Genomic DNA, 21,029 nt, shown 5'->3' on the forward strand with positions numbered 1-21,029 from the left:
GCCGGGAAGACATCCTCCTCAACCTCGCAAGTATAATGAGAAGTTGCGTCATTGATACGTTCGGTGATTTCCTCAAGGGTACTGGCCGCTAAGCGAGTCACCTCAGCTTCTTTGTCCCACAGATTGTGGAAAAGATATTCCGCCCATTGTCCTTGTTTCACGCCGCTTGCTCTTTTCCCAGTAATTTGCGCACATATCTGGAAATGGCACATCAATTCCCAGTAAGTGTCGTAGATTTCGGGAGCACCATTTTTCAGGATCTCTAATTCCCTGCTTCCGGGAACAAACTCCTCATAAGGCAATTCCCCAAAAGACAGTCCAGAAATCTCAAACATTTCGTGGAGAGCGAAGCCCAGCTCACCAACTGGAGTGAAAAAGGTGCCGGTGTGAGGGTTGTAGAATTCCAGCATAGCGAAGAGTCCGCTGTAATTCGGAGGAATACCGTATCGAGTGGCTGTTATAGGAACTCTCAAATCCGAAATTCTCAAGGGTTCTTCTAGTTCCTCCAAGACGAAATTTATCATCCGGGCCCACCAGTCCGCATCACTGGAGTGAACCCAAGTAGGGGCCCTGAAATCCCGAGCAGGGAACTCTCCTTTGACAGAAATAAATGTTCTGATAAACACCTCCGCTAACTTAGCAGACTCTCCGACAGGGTGCTCTTTTTGGAATAAACCTGGCTTCAAAGCCATGAAATTATTGAAACCAGCGGGATGAGTACCCCGATGAGTGATGTGCCCCGTAGCAACACCGCCTTGGTCTTGAACAAGTTCCCAATTCATCGACCGCGGAATAGAAGCGCACTGATAATAAGAAATCGGCCACATCCGCTCCAAATTGGGAAGGAAAAGACGACGGTTGTTGACTACCTTCAGCCATTTGTAATTCCCCTCGGACATCCGCTTGGGGTCCATTTTTACAGAATCCCCGAATAGGAAGGACGGCTTCTTTAAAATCTCACGCTCTGCGGTTTCGAATTTGGCATTTGTAACCAAAGACCTGAGAGTCTCAGGAAAGGCTTGAGTGATGAGCTTCGACCGTTCTTTGTGGGTGTTCTGAAACACTGGATATTCAAAGGCGAAGCTGAAGATTGTATTCTTCTCCGCACCTCCCGCATGACCGAAGTAGTGGTTGAAAGAAAGAGGCTCTTTGGAGTAGCATACTGCAAATAGAAAAATTAGTCATAAGAAGTCTAAGGTTCAAACCTGCGTTCGGAGTCTTGAACGCAGGGTCTCAACCTGCATCCGAAATTCTAAACGCAAGGTTCAGACCTGCGTTCGGGGTCTTGAACGCAGGGTCTCAACCTGCATCCGAAATTCTAAACGCAAGGTTCAGACCTGCGTTCGGGGTCTTGAACGCAGGGTCTCAACCTGCATCCAAAATTCTAAACACAAGGTTCAGACCTGCGTCCAAAATTTTTTAAACGCAGGGTCTGAACCTACGTTGAAATTTCAGGAACGATGGAGCTAGCCATACGTTTAATTGGAATACGGATCGCCAATCAAGGGTCGAAAATGAGAGATCTGTCAAATCGACTTCCAATGGGTCAATCTTACCATTGGTTGAAGGAACTAGCGACGAAGGCGTGAGAACTTGATCATCCCCGGAGGCTCTAGCCAAAGGAACATCCGGAGCTTGGGCGGTCTTCGATTTGGAGGCCATTTTCTTGGGTCCCATGGCAACCGTGGAGTGGAAGACGAAGATGGGCGGAATATTCAGGAACGGACCCTTTCTTCCGTTGAAGCGCTGGAGAAGATGAACAGTAGCCCTGTTTAGAAATCAAACAAGAAAGGGAAAAGTCGAATGACTTTTTGATTTGACCTCAGTGGTCCATTTATAAACAGCTGTAGCTGTCAAATCGAAACGAGATTTTAGGTAAAATCTCACCTGAAACGTGATTCTCGCGTTTTCAAATGAAGGGGAGGAGGGGTTTTTCAACTACCAAACGCACCCTCACGGTCAAACAGTCGAACGCATGATTTAGACATGCGTTCTGATGACTGCACTCACATAAATAACACCTTCAAAGGGGTTAATATTCCAAGCAATAATCAGACTGCTGAGATCATTCTACCCTAGACAAGCTGATCGAGAAGAGTCTTTCGAAGCTGTCCTCCTGACTAAGCTGGGGATGAAAGTCTGTTCATGCAAGCTGAGGTCCAAGCCATTATTGACAAAGCAAACAAGAAGGAGGGTGTCGATAAAATTTGCCTAAAGCCCTGAGAAGCTCTATTCAGTCTACGATGGAATACATTTAATCAGCAAAGTTTTGGGATCCAAAGTATTCCGAAAATTCGTCCCAGTCAACCGCGAACTTTCGAAAACTTTGGAGGGGGTTCTGTAGGCTGTCTAAAAATCACAATGGATAGCTGAGTCTCCATCGAACACTGATGATGGAAGTTACAATCTGACGACTTCCAGAAGGCTACAATTCGAAGATTTTCACATGTCAAAGAGTTAAAGCAAAGATTACAAAATGACAGTCTTTAGCAATACTCTGACAGAAAGGATTACAAATCGACGATCTCTTCAAACCAAGACGTGGAAGTCCTCCCCGCGTACCATCATCAAGACACTACACCGATTCAATCACCTACGCCGCTTCAACAGCTATAAACACGAATGCAGCTTCTTATGTGAGATGATTGATCTTGATGGCTGAGACAACAACACGACTAATATTATATTAGCAACCATTAGAGGTGCTGATGAGCAGTGTAATGATATTCGACACACTCAGTGGAGATCATGACCTGCAGTTGATAGAGCGTTATTGAGATGCCTCAATTGTCACAAATGGCCTGAATAAGACCTTCTTTACTGGTCATTGGTGTCGTCCATATATAAAGACAGAGAAATCTAAATACTACAACAATCAACAACGCAGCTCCAATCGTTGCCAAGCACAGCTCGAACGCAGCTCCATCGCTGCCCAACGCAGCTTATCAATCGCTGCCCAACGCAGCTCCAATCGCTTATCAATCGCTGCCCAACGCAGCTTATCAATCGCTGCCCAACGCAGCTCCAATCGCTGCCAAGCACAGCTCGAACGCAGCTTATCAATCGCTGCCCAACGCAGCTCCAATCACTGCCAAGCACAGCTCGAACGCAGCTCCATCGCTGCCCAACGCAGCTTATCAATCGCTGCCCAACGCAGCTTATCAACCGCTGCCGACGCAACTCATCCATCACTGCCCAACGCAGCCCGTCAGTCGCTGCCAAACGCAGCTCAATCACCGCCAGAACGCAGGTCAAGGTTCTGACTCATTCAAACGTGATCGTAACAACTTCAAAGCTGTTCTTCACCCACGATTTGAGGAGTGGCTTTAGTGGGTTGTTACACCCGACTAATGGGGTAACTAAACCCCCATTTAGGCACGAATTATGAGGGCAGTTACACCCCTAATCCCTCTATAAATAGCAACAAACTCAACAGAGTAAAGGATCTCTTTTTTCTTGGATTAGGGAGATCGGATTTTGGATAATCAGATCAAGGGCGGATTCTTGTCGAGAGGATCTTTCAGGCGAGGAGAAGATCTTTCGATCAAATCTTCCAGAATCAGAAAAAAAAGGAGGATTGACTCCTTACACAGTCTGGGAAATCAACAGACGGAGGAACTCTAAACCGTCGATATTTGGCTTATTAACCGAATTATTTTCGGTTCAAACAACAACCGAATTATTTTCGGTTCGAACAACTCTGTCATTAGAGTTTATTACTTGTTCTGAGTCACAAAACTCGACAAGAGTTATCAACCAGACAAGGCAGTTGTTCCAGTGAGTATAGATATTCGGATCGTCAACGAGAAGCAAACTTGACGCAAGCATTCGAGGGAGACATCTCATCGCTACCAAGAAGAACCCAGAATTAAACAAAGGAGAGAATCCCGATCATTCTCTTCTCTTTTGTAAACGGAAATCCAACTGTAATTGAGAATAGAGAGAGTTGTAAACATTCTTTTTCTAAGCAGTTAGAGAGAATAAAATTCAAATACAGTTCTTTCATTTATTTTCTTATTTGCAAATTTTCCCACAAACAGCTGCCAAGTCCCAGATCTAAAAATCCAGCCTAAACTCAATTGAGTTTACTCATATTTATAGGGAATTAAGGGGTGTAACCGCCCCCCTTAATTCTCTCCATAATGGGGTTGAGAGGGGTGTAACCGCCCCCTTAATCTGCTCCTAAGTGGGGCGGAAATCCCTCAAATCGTGGAGGCAAAACGGTTCCTGCAACCGTTCAGCTCGTGTTTGAACGAGTCAAACGCCCACGTTGGTGTTCAGGACCCTAACTCCACGTTTTAGAATGGAGACGCGGAGTTGGGTACTCGCTGGGTGTTGAAAAATGCGAGGGCCACCCGCGTTTGGTTTGTTGAGGATTGAAAACGCGGGGGTCGCCTGCGTTTTGCTTGTTAAAGCTTGGAAACGTGGGGGTCGCCTGCGTTTCAAGAATTGGAACGCGGAGATGACTTCCGTGTTTAGAAGGGGCTAGTTGACTTGTAGCCTCTTCTGTAGAGCGTTGTAAAGATCATTGTTGAATGATCTTCGTCTTGACTCCTTGAAAATATGAGAGTTATCAGATTGTAACTCCCGATGTTGATTGTGAAGGCTGTTGAACTGGAGCTTTCATCGGTTGTTGTGAAGGTCGTTAGATTGTAACCTTCATCGATCTACATGAAAGTCTTCGAATTATAGCCTTCTGGAAGTCGTCATATCGTAACTTCCATCATCGGTGTTTGATGGGGGATATGCTATCTATTTTGATTTTTAGACAGCCTACATTCACAAAGGCCTTACCTGTTCATTGGTTCTAGTTTCTTGTACGCAAACTCACTTTGTTTGATCCAACATGAGTTTGAAGGGGGCTGTTGATAATAGTGTATTGTAGTGGGTTTTAGTCCCACATTGCTTGGGAGAACACACCTCACACTCCTCTACTTGTATAAATATATGTGCACAGCTTGGGAGAACACACCTCACACTCCTCTACTTGTATAAATATATGTGCACACTCAATATTCAACTCAAGAGAAGTTTACCCAAGATTCTCTCTCTCTTACTTTAACACAAACAATGTTTACATCTTATCATCGTCATCCGGTATATTCTTCAAACAGTTCCTGTTTCAGGCATGTCAGGCATAGACAGGTTATAAAAACTATCACTAGTAGTAGTGGTAGTAGTAGTAGTATGTACCTTCTCAGACCGCTTGTATGTATTTAGTATAATGTTAATATAATCTGGCCATCAACTGCCATGGGATCTCCATTTCAAACTTTTATAGCTTCTCCGGTGCCCCAAGCCTATTTTGAAGTATCACGTACATCAGATACTTAGTTGGCTTGTTGATGAGGACAAGAATAGGCAATCTTCCGTTTTAGGGTAGTTGACTTTCATTCATTTTAATTTTTAAAATTTAAAATTTAAAATTTAGTTTAGTTTTGGCATTTGAGTGATTTTAGGGAATTTGTTTGAGTGATTTGAGAATTTTTTGTTTGTTTCCATTTTATTGCATGTTGTGTGCCCGTAGTCTTTTCTTTATTAACATTGTTGTAATCAGAAATGATGATGAATAATGGAATAAAGAAATTTTGTTGGCTGAATACTCGGGTGTGAAACCCTAGCCCTTTGGTGTGAAACCCTAGGGACTTCCCCTCTTCATCTCTTCTTCACCAACACCACCCTCCCTCTCTCATTCATCCCTCCCGCAGGCCAAAACTCCACCACCGCCATCATCTTCCACAAGCCCACCTCCAACTCACCTCCTTGCAGCCGCACCCCAGCCACCGCTTGCTCATCCTCTACCACAACAACCATCAATGACCTGCCTCCGCCCTCCTCTCTCACAACTCGCAGGACCCCAAATTTCCTCCTCTCCTCCGCGTCAACCTCAGCTCTCTCCTCGTCTTCCCGTCAACAACATCGCCATCATCTTCTGTTTCTCCAGATGCAACTGCTCTCCACTGAGATCATCTCCCACAACCTGACAGACTCCAAATTTGGGCAGCCCACGTTCAGACCTCGACTTCGCCAACCGTGCCCATGTTTAAAGAGTTTAAGTGTTTGTTTGTTTGCAAAAAGAGTTTTACAAAGAGGAGAATCGAAATTTTATTTTTGAGGAGTTCAACCTCAATCATCATCTACAACTCTTTGTTTTCATCAGAGAAGTTTTCTAAACTCATTTATCTAGCTTGTTCTTATTTTGATTCTTATATATATTTTTTGCTAGATTAAATTTGAGTTTAGTTTCATTATTACTCATTATTTTCACACACAACCACTTGAGCTTAAATTATTTTGGACAAAGATTTGAATAAAAAATTAATATCTCATCATGAGCGAAATTAAACCTCCAAACGACAGCACTTACTGTTTGTTATCTGGGTTGCTGCCGTATTAACATATTTAACCAGCTGTGACTTTCATTCCTTGCGAGAGTCTTATTAGTAATTAAGATCTTCCATCTAATTATTTTGAAATCATTTTCATTTGCCATTCAAGGCAAACAAATGATAGATAACCAGGATCAACTGTGACTAGATGGAGCAGATACTAATTGTGTTGCGCGCCTATGTGGAAACGTGCTCGCACACCGAACGAATCTATGATCACGGGAGAAGAGGACAAACCACACACGAGCACAATTCAATCCAAATAGGACAGATTAAACCAGACACAGAGATATACGTGGTTTGACAATTTGCCTACGTCCACGGGGAGAGAATGTGGAGATTCCACTAAATCAAGGAGAGTACAAATAGTTACAATCTCACAAAATCACTCACACAAACCCTAAACCAAATTTCTCAACTTGCTCACAAGTTCTCCCTCTCGAAGTGCTCAGAATACTCACAAATCTCTGTTAGAACTCTACTCACATAACCCTAGAAACGAGTGTTTCAATATATATCAAAACACAAACCCAGTGCGAACATGAAACCAAATTTAGGCCCAGCCCAACTCGCGATCGACCGCTGAGACATGTGCTGTCGGCCGGATAGAACGACAGAAACTGAAAAAACATTACAGGGTTTGGCCGGTCGACAGCCGCACCAATCGCGGTCGACCGCGAAAAGTCCAGAGACTTTTCCAGGTTGCGTGCACGTTTGCGTTCGACCGTCGCGCCAATCGCGGTCGACCGCTAGAAGCCCAAACCTATTTTCTGCCGTTTTTCCTATAAGCCCTTCAAATTGTCTCGCTCGCGTGGGCGTCTGCTGCTGGAAACTAACATTATCTTGTACAACAGTGAAGGCGCGGATGCATATATTATGAACGGGGCCGGCGCAGCCCCCCCCCCCTCCCCACCCCCCACTTGGTTGCAAGTGGGGTGGACCGAACCCCACCCCGCGTCCCGCCATTTGTTGGAAGCGGCAGCCCTCTTATGCGGGGCTGGCCTCGTCCCCCGTTGAATTCCAGCTTTCCTCATCTTCCTTCCTTTGAACACGTAGTAGTAATTGATTAATTAATGTTAATAATGACGCCCTGATGAAGCCTATATAAAGGGGAGCACATCCAACCATCTTTCTTCACACCCAACCACAATCTGTATATTTCTTACATCATCTGCTCTCTTCAGCAATGACAACCCCTTCTAACCTCCTCCCGTCCTGCATTCTGATAAGCCTCTCCATCTTCTTCTCCGCTCTCCTGCAACGCGCTGTGGACCTTCCGCCCTCCGTAGCTTTCAAGTCGCGGCATCACTTTCGCGTATCCCTTACCGGCGCTTCTCAGCACTCTGAAGCTCGCACGCACTGACTGCTGCAGCTTGGGACGGCGTTGGCCTGTGATCCTCCACAGGCCGCATGCGTCAAACCTCAGCCCGCCCTGGCGATGGCCTCGACCCTTACGGCTCCCCCTGATACCTACATGACAGGCACAATCTCCCCCGCTATCGGCCGTCTTACTTCTCTCTCCCTTCTTGACCTCAGCAATCTCCTGAAGCTCTCCGGCCCCATCCCTTCGTCCCTCGGCCGCCTCACCGGTCTCACCGTTCTCCTGCTCGACACCAACAACTTCACAGGCACCGTACCTCCTTCCCTCGGAAACCTCTTCCGCCTCCAGAAGCTCTATCTCGGCTCCAACCACCTCTCCGGTCCAATCCCTCCTTCCATCTTCTCCTTGCCCAATCTCGTTGAACTCGACCTCTCCAGCAACGCACTCTCTGGTTCCATCCCTGCTTCAGTTGGACAGCTCAGAAGACTGCAAATTCTTAATCTCCACGGTAACCGACTCAGCGGAGGCATACCCTCAGATATCGGAGTGCTCAGCCAGCTGACAAATCTCGACCTTTCAGCTAATCAGTTCACCGGCACCATTCCTCAATCAATCGGTAATCTCGCCAACCTCTACCAATGCAATCTGTATCAAAACAGAATAACCGGCAGCATTCCGTCTTCCATTTCGGGCATGGTCTCCCTGCAGTTCCTCAACTTGCAGGGTAACCTACTGACCGGAAGAATACCAGATTCAATCGGTAGCGTTCGCAACCTCCAGGGCCTGTACTTGACTAACAATCAGATCACGGGTGAGATACCAAGCTCGATAGGGAATCTCCTCAATCTGACATACCTCAACCTGGGTAACAATCGCCTCTCCGGAGTAATCCCTTCCGGTATTACCAGCTTGAATCTACTGCAGACCCTAGACGTATCCAGCAACAATATCATCGGCCCGATTCCACGGTTTTCTCAACGTCCCGATCTGCAGAACATCATCCTTTCCTTCAACCCTACACTCAACCTGGGCAGCGTGCCAAGCTGGCTCGGGCAACTGGATGGCCTCCTCCAGATCGGACTGGCAGACACTGGGCTTGTGGGTCCACTCCCTGAATGGCTCGCGTCTACCTCCATCTCCACTCTTGACCTCTCTAGCAACAAACTCACCGGTGAAATGCCCACCTGGGTCGGCAACATGACCAACCTCTCCTCCCTGAATCTATCAAACAATGGGCTCGACTCCACCATACCTAAAGCGTTCAAGAATCTGACATTGCTCACCGATGTGGATCTCCATTCCAACAAATTCACTGGACCGATCAGGCCGGTGCTAGCCAAGGGGACAAACGATCCAGTAGGCCACTACAACTCTATAAACCTCTCAGGAAACATGTTCACCGGTGGAATCGATAGTGACATTGGAGAATTGCCAGCGATGGACACAATCACAGAGTTTGATGTGTCTTACAATCCCTTAGGAGGGACGATACCAGTGTCGATGGGAAGCTTGGCATACCTGGCACAAGTGAGAATGGCTGGGGATGGGTTGACGGGTGCGATACCAGCGGGATTGCTGGGCCTGCAGTCGCTCACGGTGTTTGACGTGTCGGGGAACAATTTGAGCGGGATGATTCCGTCGCACAGTGCAAGCCTTGGTGCTAGTGGATTCGCAAGGAACCAGGGACTCTGTGGAGCGCCATTGTCACCCTGCAAGCGTTAAGCGAGAGGGTGGTTGGGGTCCTATAAAGGTTCGTGTCGTCGTCCTTCTGCCCCGCACAAGGTCAAGACTAGTTAAATATAGTGACATGAATATGTGTTTGCTTAAATTGATTGCCTCTAATCCCTATAGTGTCCATGAACTGGACCTCAAGACCAAATAATTAAAGGTAAGCACGGAGATCCTGCTTGCAATAAGTCATTTCCCCTGATTCCGAGTTGTTAATTGGTCGGAATAAGTTGTTGTTTTACTTGTAATCTGCCAGTTTGGGTGCGGCAGCATAAACACAAATAAATGAGAAGCTTTGTTAATTATTTTCAGAATTTTATTTTTGATTGATCTCCTCTTACTTTTTATGAGAAGGTGTCGGATTTGCATGTTGGATTTAAATCTAATTTGTGGACACATATGTTTATCAATGTGTATTGCTATCCTTAAGGATAACCCGCATAAAGTGATCAATCAATTTCGGTTAATGAGTATTTAAATAAATCATGGGCTAAATGTGCGGATACCAGGTTATAATTATAATTTGATGATGGGCCAAATTATAAATGTACAACACCTATTTATATATGGGGTTATGGTCCCTAATCTAGGGTCAACACACTCTATTCTCTTATCCCCATCTAAAGAGATACATAAGGAGAAACCCTAAGATTAGAAGATCATCAAAACACTCTATTCTCTTATCCCCATCTAAAGAGATACATAAGGAGAAACCCTAAGATTAGAAGATCATCAAAACCCTTCTTTATATCCAAGCAATGGATTCAGATACATAAGGAGAAACCCTAAGATTAGAAGATCATCAAAACCCTTCTTTATATCCAAGCAATGGATTCACGTATAGCTTCCGCTCTTATTGATGTTTAATCTCTATGATTCACATATTGATGTTTAATATCTATGATTCAATCACGGTTAAATGCAACAAGTGGTATCAGAGTCACCATGATTATTTCTTAGGGGTTTAAGATTTAAAATTGAGTTTTTTAGCTTAATTTGTGGTTTTTTCAGAACTGTTCACGGATGAACAGTAAAAGTTCATTTTTTGTTTGGTTTTTCTTTCGATTTTTGGATTTGTTGCACTCATGAACTATAAAGTTCATTTCTTTTTTGGTTTGTTTCCTTTTTCAGATGTTTGGATATGAAATGGATTTAGATTGTTTTTTTATTTGTCGTCGTTCACCAACTCCTCGCCAAAGATGTATCGACGGCAGCCCCACTGTCAAATGAATACAGTGGCGGCGGCGGTTTCAGAACGAAACCCTAAGGGGTGTTCGTTGCTGCAGCCCTAGCAGTGGCGACGTTTCGTGTTTCGAAACACTAAGGTGAAAGAAATTAGGGCTTGAGGACTTACCTAACTTCAGCAAACTTCAGTTTGCTTCTGACGAACTTCGTGTTCGATTCAGCCTTGTTGAAGGCTTCTGACGAACGTCGGTTCTATTCTTGTGAACTTCGGTTTGCTTCTGTCGAACCTCATGTTTGAAAGTTGAACCTCGTGTTCGAAACTCCAGTCGAACCTCGTGTTTGAAACTCTAGTCGAACCTCGGTTCCAAGCTCCAGTCGAACCTCATGTTTGAACTTCGGTTGAACTTCGTGTTCAGTCTCAGACGAACCTCGTGTTCGACTCAAGCGAGCTTCGACTCAACTCAGGCGTAGTCGACACTCGTTGCAGGCGAGCTCGACCTTTGGATCTCAAGTCGAGCGAGCTTCGTGATCGCTGATGGAAAACTTCTATTTGGTCGAACTTCGGCTTTGAATCTGACGAGCTCATAGAGCACTAGCTCGGCGAGCCTCGTGCTCGTTCTCAGGCGAGCTTCGAGGTTGAGTCTCGATTTCGAAGGCGAGCTTGACCTTCGATTCAGGCAAGGTCTTCGACTCAGTTTCGGCTGAGCTCTGATTTTGGGCGAGCTTTTGCTTGCGGTTGAGGAGAAAAGAGGTCGAACCTCTTTGAGTTAGGGCACAACCCACTTAAAGTCTTTTGGTTTATGGGCCTACAATTATTTAAGAATGGTTTAATTGAATAATTCAATTAAAACATAACTTGTGGGCCTTATTAAGTTATTGGGCCTAAAAAATATGCTTAATTTAATTATTAAGTGATGAGCCCTATTAAGCTATGGAAATTCTGTTTAATTTAAATTAAATTGTTTAATTTGAATTAAATCTGGTAGTTAATCAATTATTTAATTCAAATAATATGACACTAAGATATTATATTTGTCTCTCATTCCAAATGATCAATTGAAACAAGATGTTGCCAAAGTAACCTCTCTTGTATAAATTGTTCATGAGGGATATTAGATTGTTGTGTGTATGTTTTGGTGTAAATATTTAATCGGCCCAAAGGAAAGTTAATATTTATTTAGACTGCATACACATTTGTGATGATAAACGCGTGGTAATTATAAGGTTTATATGTGAATAATGAATCGATCCAAAGATAGTTTCATTAATTATTTTATATGTGTTATTGTCAGTATTTGATCATTGCAATAAGATATCAGTTACAAATTAATATTACTATCCAAAGACTTAGTATTAATGTTGTACCAGATATCTTGAGATGAGATTTGTCATTATTTAAATTTTATTGATTACGGTTAATAATATGAGTATCTTTTGTTTATTTCAGCTAATGCATCTGCTGCAACAATTTCTACTAACATCAACTCTATTCTCATGCTCAATGGGATAAATTTTAAGGTTTGGAAAGAGAACATATTAATTATTCTTGGCTGCATGGATCTAGACCTTGCATTAAGAACTGAACAACCCTAACCTCTCAATGCGGATTGCACTCCTGATGTTAAGGAGGAGTATGAAAAATGGGAGCGTTCAAATCGCATGAGCCTTATGATCATTAAGCACGGCGTTCCTGAAGCCTTCAGGGGCATAGAATCCGAAAGGATTATTCAGGCTAAAGATTTCCTTGCCAAAATTGAGAAATGTTTTGCAAAAAATGATAAGGTAGAAACAAGCACGCTTTTAGCTCGCTTGATTTTGATGAAGTATAAGGGCAAGGGAAACATCCATATTAATTGTTCTTGGCTGCATGGATCTTGACTATGCATTAAGAACTGAACAACCCTAACCTCTCAATGCGGATTGCACTCCTGATGTTAAGGAGGAGTATGAAAAATGGGAGCGTTCAAATCGCATGAGCCTTATGATCATTAAGCACGGCGTTCCTGAAGCCTTCAGGGGCATAGAATCCGAAAGGATTATTCAGGCTAAAGATTTCCTTGCCAAAATTGAGAAATGTTTTGCAAAAAATGATAAGGTAGAAACAAGCACGCTTTTAGCTCGCTTGATTTTGATGAAGTATAAGGGCAAGGGAAACATCAGGGGGTATATTATGGAAATATCTCATAGTGCTTCAAAACTTAAGGCACTTAAACTTGATCTTTGTGATGAGTTACTGGTGCATCTGGTTCTTCTGTCTCTTCCTGCACAATTCAATCAGTTTAATATCAGTTATAACTGTTAAAAGAAAAAAATGGACTCTAAATGAGCTCATTTCATATTGTTTTCAAGAAGAAGACAGGTTAAAGTAATATAAGACAGAAAGTGCTCAGCTGGCTTATGCATCTAAGGATAAGGGCAAGAAAAGAAAGAATGATAATGAAGCTGCTAAGGGTCATGTTCAGAAGAAACAACATAATGATGATCATGGTTGTTTCTTCTGTAACAAATCGGACACGTAAAGGATTGTACCAAATATCACGCCCGTCGTGTTAAACCTTATTTTGGTCTGTTCTGAGGTTAATTTAGCTTAAGTACTTAGAAACACTTGGTGGTTAGACTCTGGTGCTACTACTCATATAAGTGTTTCTATACAGGGCTACCTGAGCTATCGAAAGCCAAGTGATGTTGAAAGACACATCTTTGTGGGCGACAGACAATCGGCAGACCAGGTGACAGCCCTGTTGCTAAAGGAGACAAATTTAGTCTCAATCAGTACCCTAAAGGTAACTTTAAAATTCAGAAAATGCAGAAGATTTTTTATGCTTCGATTGTAGGAAGTCTAATGTATGTTCAGGTATGTACGCGTCCGGATATTACGATATTGTTAGGATGTTAGGTAGATACTTAAGCAACCCTGGTATGGATCATTTGATAGCAGTCAAAAGGGTTATGAGGTATCTTCAGAAAACAAAAGATTTTATACTCACATACAGAAAATCAAAATAGTTAGAGGTCATTGGGTATTCTGATTCTGATTTTGCTGGATGTCAAGATAACAGAAAATCTACATCAGGCTACATTTATATGTTAGCAGGAGGAGCTATATCATGGAAAAGTGTCAAATAGATACTTGTAGCTTCCTCCACTATGACAGCAGAATTTATAGCTTGCTATGAGGCATCCAATCAGGGAATATGACTGCGAAATTTTATCACAGGACTGCACATTCTGAAAAATATGGAAGACCACTAAGGTTATATTGTGATAATAAATCTACAGTAATGTATTCCAATAATAACAGGAGCTCAACTAAGTCAAAATATATTGACATTAAGTTCCTAGTTGTAAAAGAAAGGGTACAGAGTGGACAGATATCCATAGAACACATTAAGAAAAACTCCATGATAGTTGATCCTCTCACTAAAGGATTGCCTCCTAAGGTCTTTCATGAGCACACTGCTCATATGGATGTGATATTGTTTGAGGATATCATGATTTAGTGGGAGTTTGTGATTGTGGTGCTTTATGTTAGGTTGTATTGTCTGATCAAAATAAAGTTTTTAGTTCATACACTTTGGTACATTATGTTTGAGGTTGACCTCACTAAAGTTTAAGGTAGGACCAGTTAAAAATAGACATATACTGTTCACATTGCATGTAATTTTTATGCTGCACATCCATGATTGATCTATGTTATTTGATTATATTGGTAATGTGACCATTGATGAGTTTAGTTACTATAAATGTGACGAAGGCCGCTTTGATCCTATATTAATATGCTCAATGGACGAGATTGTTTGGAAATACCCTTTTCAGTGATAACAATCTTTGAGCTCATAAGGTTATATACACTTTAAGGAAACATATGATGTCCAAGTGGGAGATTGTTGGATTTAAATCTAATTTGTGGGCACATATGTTTATCAGTGTGTATTACTATCCTTAAGGATAACCCACATAAAGTGATCAATCAATTTGGGTTAATGGGTATTTAAATAAATCATGGGCTAAATGTGCGGATACCAAGTTGTAATTTATAAGAAATCTGCTATTTAACGACCAAAATTAGTGAAGGGACCAGTTGCCCGTCATTAATGTGCATATAATAACGACGGGTTTTAAACCCTTTGTCGAGTGATTACAAATAATAGAGAAATATTATGATATGAGATAACGATTTTCTAATCCCTTCGTTGATTTGATCCTACTACCGTCGTTATTGGGTCTCCTTAAAAATGAAGGGATCCATTACCTTCATTGATGAGACTCCTAATCATAATTGGACTGAAATTAACCTATTTCTATTAAAAAATCCCATAACCAAACATGAAGCCCCAGCTAAAACCCGAAACTGAATTTTACAAACCCACATATTTCGCCTACATGGACTGATGGACAGGAGGAGAGGGAAATTTCCCCCCAATAATTTTCGCAAAAATTAAAAAAAACAAACAAACCAAAATCCCCCAAATTAACCCTCGTTCTCTCTCTCTTCAAAAAACCCCAATCCTGTGCGCCTTCTCCCCCCCACCCCTCGAGCGAGGAGCGAAGGCGACGAAGAAGAGAGAGGGAGAACGATGTCAGACGAGGAGCACCACTTCGAGTCGAAGGCCGATGCCGGTGATCAAGGGCAGGCCCTGCAAGGTATAATTTCTTCCTCGGATTCTCTCTCGATGGGCCTAGGGTTTTCGTTGATGCGCTTGTTGCCGACGCTCTGGATTTAGTTGTGGCCTGACTTTGGATGGATTTTGTAATTTGACCGGAGATTTCTGGTGGGGCTTCCGTTTATTCGAGTTGAGGAGATTTGTACTGCTTGGTAGCTGATTATCCTTGGTAAGGGAAACAGTTGCCATGGATCTGATAATTAGTTCGATTTTTGCAAAAAACATTTTTAGACAGAATCGAATTAATTATTTTGAAGGAGAGGTTCTTGCCTTGAATCGAATCAGAAGCCGTAATTTTTGCTAAGCCATTATTTGCTGCTCGAAATTACTGCTCTAAAGTACTATTTAACCATAGGCTAAAGGAATCTGTCATATATTATTCTGACTCTTTTTTATTGTTGTAGAGATTTTCGTGGATTTTAGTTTGTTTTCTAATGGTATCTTTGTGTTTAAGACAATGTTTTGTGATGATAATTTTGAAAAATAATCTGTGTTTTAGAGGATATCGTTTTATATGGATTTGGAATCTGGGTTGTTTACAGACGGAAGGATAGCTACAAACTAGATTTGTGCTACGGGCAAGAAGAGACCACTGGTGATATTTTCTCCCGAGAGATTAAACCTCTCCTTGAGGGAATTCTCAAAGGAGGTAATGGTTGTGTGATTGCTTATGGTGCTCAAGGAAGTGGGAAGACACAATTAGTTCAGGTGACTTCAAGGTCCCTTAAGATTTTTTCAATCATACAACTGTTTGTGCTATTATCATTGTTAAGAGAAAATTTCTATTGTTTTTTGATTTAGGGTTCCGAAGAAAACCCAGGTTTGGCACTAATGGCACTCTTGGAGATCCTACCAGGTTTGGCACTAATGTTTACTGAAATGATATGTACTTTAATGAGCCCTACTTCTGAAACTATATTCAAGACTTCTCTCTCGAGATCATGTGGCTTGTAAGTGATATTTGAGAGTGGTTAATGTGATTGTATTACTCACATGTTGCCTCAAACGATGAGTTACTTTATGTAACAAAATTGACCTCGTGTTGAATGATTTTCATCTTTAACTCTAACTCATAATCCTCTAAAATCTCCAGCCTCCAGATATGAATAAAGATCAGTCACTTTCTTCCTTTTATGCCACTGGTTGCCACTTTATTTCTTTATTCAATCTAATCTTTTAAAGATTGTCAGAGTAAACAATGGAATGCATTCTAATATTGATATCTTTTCGTCATTGCATTTATTTTCTTAATACTCTTGGGCAATGAGTCATTATATATGAACATACAAGGTTTCTGTTATCATTTAGGTTTGTAAACTTGTGTGTTATTACTGACATCTAACAATGGGCTATCATATGTAGAGCTGCTATGGCCCCTGATTTTCAACAATCATTTATGAAACTACTGTCCGATGCTCAATTTGAAGAATTATCAGCCCAGGATTTGATGTTGACATACGCACTAAACAGTGACTATCTATTAACACTTCCAATATACGTTGACTGGAAACGGACATCAGAGTCAAATGCAATAATATTCAGGTAGGGCAGTCAACTTTGTTACGTTGTATTCATGTTATTGACCAGTTTGATTACAACTCCTCCATTCATGATTCATCATTTTATACAGTGTTCCAGTATGATCTCCAGGTGAAATCTATATAAACTCTGTATACAGCCTAAGTCAGCTTTACTGCACCATTCTATTTTTTTTCAGATTAATACAAGCTTCAATTTTCTGAATATCTCCTACTTCTGTGCTGTAGCTTTTTATATTTGGTTCGGTCATGTATATTGCTGTTTGATTTTGTTGTGAAATTTCCTTTTAATTATCTGATAATAGAGAGCACTCAGCTTTTATTGTGCATGGATGTTTTCACAAAGATACTATATGAATTGAGATTACGTCCATTCTTGGAATTGCTAGAACATGCGCCATAAGTATACTGTTAGTAGATAAACACATAGTATCTTCTAATTTTTTTCATTGACGTCATATAAAATGCAGGTGGATTTTCTTCTTTACACCTAAATCATACTTTTATTTCAAGAAGTATGCTACTTTGGATATGAGAAAAAAGTATGTTGATAGATAGCAGGAAAATATAATAATTATTTTAGAGCACCTAGAGTCTTTCACACTATATTTATTAGTTCAGCTGAAGTAAATATGTCTAGCTATCCTAGGGTGATTTGAGTTTTTCTGTAGCTGGTTTCTTTTTAAGTCTGTTTTTCTATAAAATAGGCCTAATCATTAGAGGTATTGGGTGCATATGTGATCAGCTATTGACTATTGTTCAACTTTAAATAGTCAGAATGATCTGATTCTTTTTAAGTTAGATTCTGTACCTCCTTTTAATTGCACCCTCTAGTAAATCCCAAAGTTACAGTCAAAATTTAAAAAGTTACAGTCATATATAGGTTAACATCTTTGCTTTTATATGTTGAATGACCCCATATATGAATCATTTGATGCTCAGGTTATTACATCAACATCATTGGTAGATGATGATATCAATTTGATAAGAAACGATGATCCAATTATTGTAAATTCGGTATCAACTTCAAAAAAGAGGAAAAAGACTCAAGTAGAGGATTAAAACGCTTTCATTAAAGAATGGAACTCAAATGATATTGCCATGCAAGATTAGGAGGGGGTAGCTCGAGTCTTCTTTTGATGATGATTAGAGGTGTCAGAGATGTGTCTTCCCCAAACTTTTATTTTAATTTGTTTTAGATAGTTTCATGTATTTTTCTTTGGAACGATTAGGATATTAACTCTTGTTATTAGTATTGAATATTTGAGGATGGTGGAATTTTATTTATTGATGTTATTAATGAATGGAATTTTTATTTTCCCTCTTATTCATTATTGGGTATTTTTAATATATTTGTGTTGTGAATCTTAGTATCAGGTTGAGAATAATATGATAGTTGTTTATGAATGGAAAAATTATTATTAATGTATATTAGAAATTTGTAGTCTATACAATGACGGTTTTATAAACCGTATTTTGTTCATCAACGAAGGGAAAACACCGTCGTTAATGGGTTACTAATTACCCATTACGAGGACTTTTACGACGGTATCCAACCGTCATTAATTAGTCTTCAACGACAGGAAAATATCCCCATAACTAATGGTAACAACGGGAAAATATTCCCGTAACTAATGGTAACAACGGGAAAATATCCCGTCACTTATGGTAACGACGGTAAAATATCCCCGTTACTGATAGTAACAATGGTGATAATTACCGTCGTAAATATTAACGACGGTAATATGTTCCGTCGTTATAGACTCTATAATGACGGGTAGTATATCCCTTCGTGACCCTTTAGCGAAGAGGGCTTCAACGACGGGTGACGAAGGGATTTTTCCCCGTCGTTAGCATACAATAACGAAGGTTTCCAGCTCTTTAACGAAGGGAAATCTTTTCGTTAAAGATGTAATTTCTTGTAGTATAGAGTTATGGTCCCTAATCTAGGGTCAACACACTCTCTATTCTCTTATCCCCATCTAAAGAGATACATAAGGAGAAACCCTAAGATTAGAAGATCATCAAAACCCTTCTTTATATCCAAGCAATGGATTCAGGTATAGCTTCCGCTCTTATTGATGTTTAATCTCTATGATTTAATCACGGTTAAATGCAACATTGCAAAGATACACTGTAGTCTGTAGACAAAATGAGTAAACACAAGCGGAGAGAAATCAGAATTCTTCATTAGAATGATTATACTCTTATCCTTGCAAAATTTTAACTGGTAAAGGTTCTGAAAATATATGTAAAATTGACAAACTCAATCACGAAACACCTCTTTCTCTAAGCTGAAGATGACAACTTTTGAGGCCGCCAATCTGATTTCTCGGCGCAAAGGATCCCTTCTTGGTTTCTAGAATAGGTTAGGCGGATATCCCAGTGCAAAGACTTGAGTATATTCTCCACTTCGCTTACAACCCCAGATTCATCACGAACTATCAGCTTGCCTCCGGGTCTTGCTATCCTATCAACCTCTACTACCATTGGTAAAATCTTGCATCTGAAATTTTTAGAAATTGACTATGTCTGGTTAGGCCAAAGACAGAAATGTATGTACGGTGAAAACAAAAACTAAACAACGGTATTCAACCCACCTTTTCTTCACTTGAGAGAACAAACGATCGGCGTGCAGGAGGTCGTAGGTTCTTGGATAGGTACTGAAAGATTCACACCAGTCATGGTACATACCAAAGAGGCCACGCTCATAGATAATTGGCAGTGTATCTGGTGAATCAATGTTCACCAAATTCATGACCCACACTTTCATATCTTTGAGTGCAGCAGCAAACCTATAAGAAAAAAGCATAAAATATCATGGGCTCCTTATGAACATGCAGTAGCAATAGAGTGGCAGCACTACCATGAAATATTATAACCTTACCCTCCATAGACAGCTCTCATGTCCATCACATTTCTGACTCTGGACCAGTCAATACCAAAACCATTGAGATAAGACTTGTTGACAACACGTTTCCAGTGTTGGTAATCTCTTGTGAAATCATCAGGAGCTGGTCTGCCATAGACTCCCATCTGAGAGCTGTTCATCCAGTAAGGAGGCACATGCACCCGGCGAGGCCATTCTTGCGGCCATTGTGAACCACGCTCTGATGGATCAACAGGCACTCGATGCATGCACGGCTGCAGAGGGACATACCTGGAAAAAGTAAAGCAGATTTCAGGCTTTTCATAAAATATACGCTTCATCTGAATTATGAACTAATCCTCTTCATGAAGACTTAATTTGAGTCATTTGCAGCTGAAAGGGATCTTTCAGAACAGATATACAATTCAATTGTCTGCCACAGCTGGTACATATGATGTCAGACCTTCAACAAGATGGTGTGAGAGCATCTTCGACAAAGTAAATCATCTCTCTCTTCTTTAATATTTTTGTGGTATTAAATTTTCTCTCTCTATTTACTGGCTAGTCGTCGACTCGTCGTATGACAGCAATAGGCGAAAAATCAACACAGAGGATCTTGCTAAAGTGGTAATTGAAGAGACGTTAGAAGAACTATAAGATACAGGGATAGGGTCAGAACAGTGGAGAAATACTCAGATCTAGCTACATAACGTTTTGGAAAAGCCAAACAGAAGAAGGAGAGGAAAACAAAGTTTGAATGGTATGCAAGGATTTCTGCAGCAACATATAAACTACGCAGATATGATAAATAAGGTTGTCACAAACTCACCATGCTGCATTTGGATCATCGTTTTCTTTGCACATGGGAGGGGTTTGATGCTCTCTCTTCTCATAACAGTCATTTGACATAGGCTTTCGGTACATGGCGGCACCAACAGAATTCAATTTATCCTTCTGGATTGTGTGAAGTTCCCAACACATAGATTTTGTAAGAGCAGTCATAGCTGAAATAGGAAAGAACATTAATGTCAACTCAATTGAACATATGTGACGTATCACACCAAAAATACATGACACTATCTACAGAAGTCTTTTATTTTGGTTTTTGGTTTTTTTTTGTGGGGGTGGGGGGTGGCAGAATTCAATTTATCCTTCTGGATTGTGTGAAGTTCCCAACACATAGATTTTGTAAGAGCAGTCATAGCTGAAATAGGAAAGAACATTAATGTCAACTCAATTGAACATATGTGACGTATCACACCAAAAATACATGACACTATCTACAGAAGTCTTTTATTTTGGTTTTTGGTTTTTTTTTGTGGGGGTGGGGGGTGG

The 21,029-nt window shown here is 41.1% G+C and overlaps 2 protein-coding genes across 2 annotated transcripts; one reads left to right on the plus strand and one right to left on the minus strand.

Annotated features, from left to right (window-relative positions):
* Positions 7,814–9,726, plus strand: LOC109838083 (LRR receptor-like serine/threonine-protein kinase GSO1). Its single transcript, XM_020406554.1, has one exon. It carries the CDS (start codon positions 7,828–7,830, stop codon positions 9,430–9,432), a length of 1,605 nt encoding a protein of 534 aa, XP_020262143.1. The 5' UTR covers positions 7,814–7,827; the 3' UTR covers positions 9,433–9,726.
* LOC109836134 (probable methyltransferase PMT27) lies at positions 18,951–20,696 on the minus strand. Its single transcript, XM_020404027.1, has 4 exons — positions 20,524–20,696; positions 19,713–19,985; positions 19,426–19,620; positions 18,951–19,331 (listed from the first exon to the last, which is right to left on the minus strand). Exons 1-4 carry the CDS (start codon positions 20,694–20,696, stop codon positions 19,115–19,117), a joined length of 858 nt encoding a protein of 285 aa, XP_020259616.1. The 3' UTR covers positions 18,951–19,114.

The sequence above is a fragment of the Asparagus officinalis genome, chromosome 4, assembly GCF_001876935.1.
Source record: "Asparagus officinalis chromosome 4, Aspof.V1, whole genome shotgun sequence".
NCBI classification, from domain to species: Eukaryota; Viridiplantae; Streptophyta; class Magnoliopsida; order Asparagales; family Asparagaceae; genus Asparagus; species Asparagus officinalis.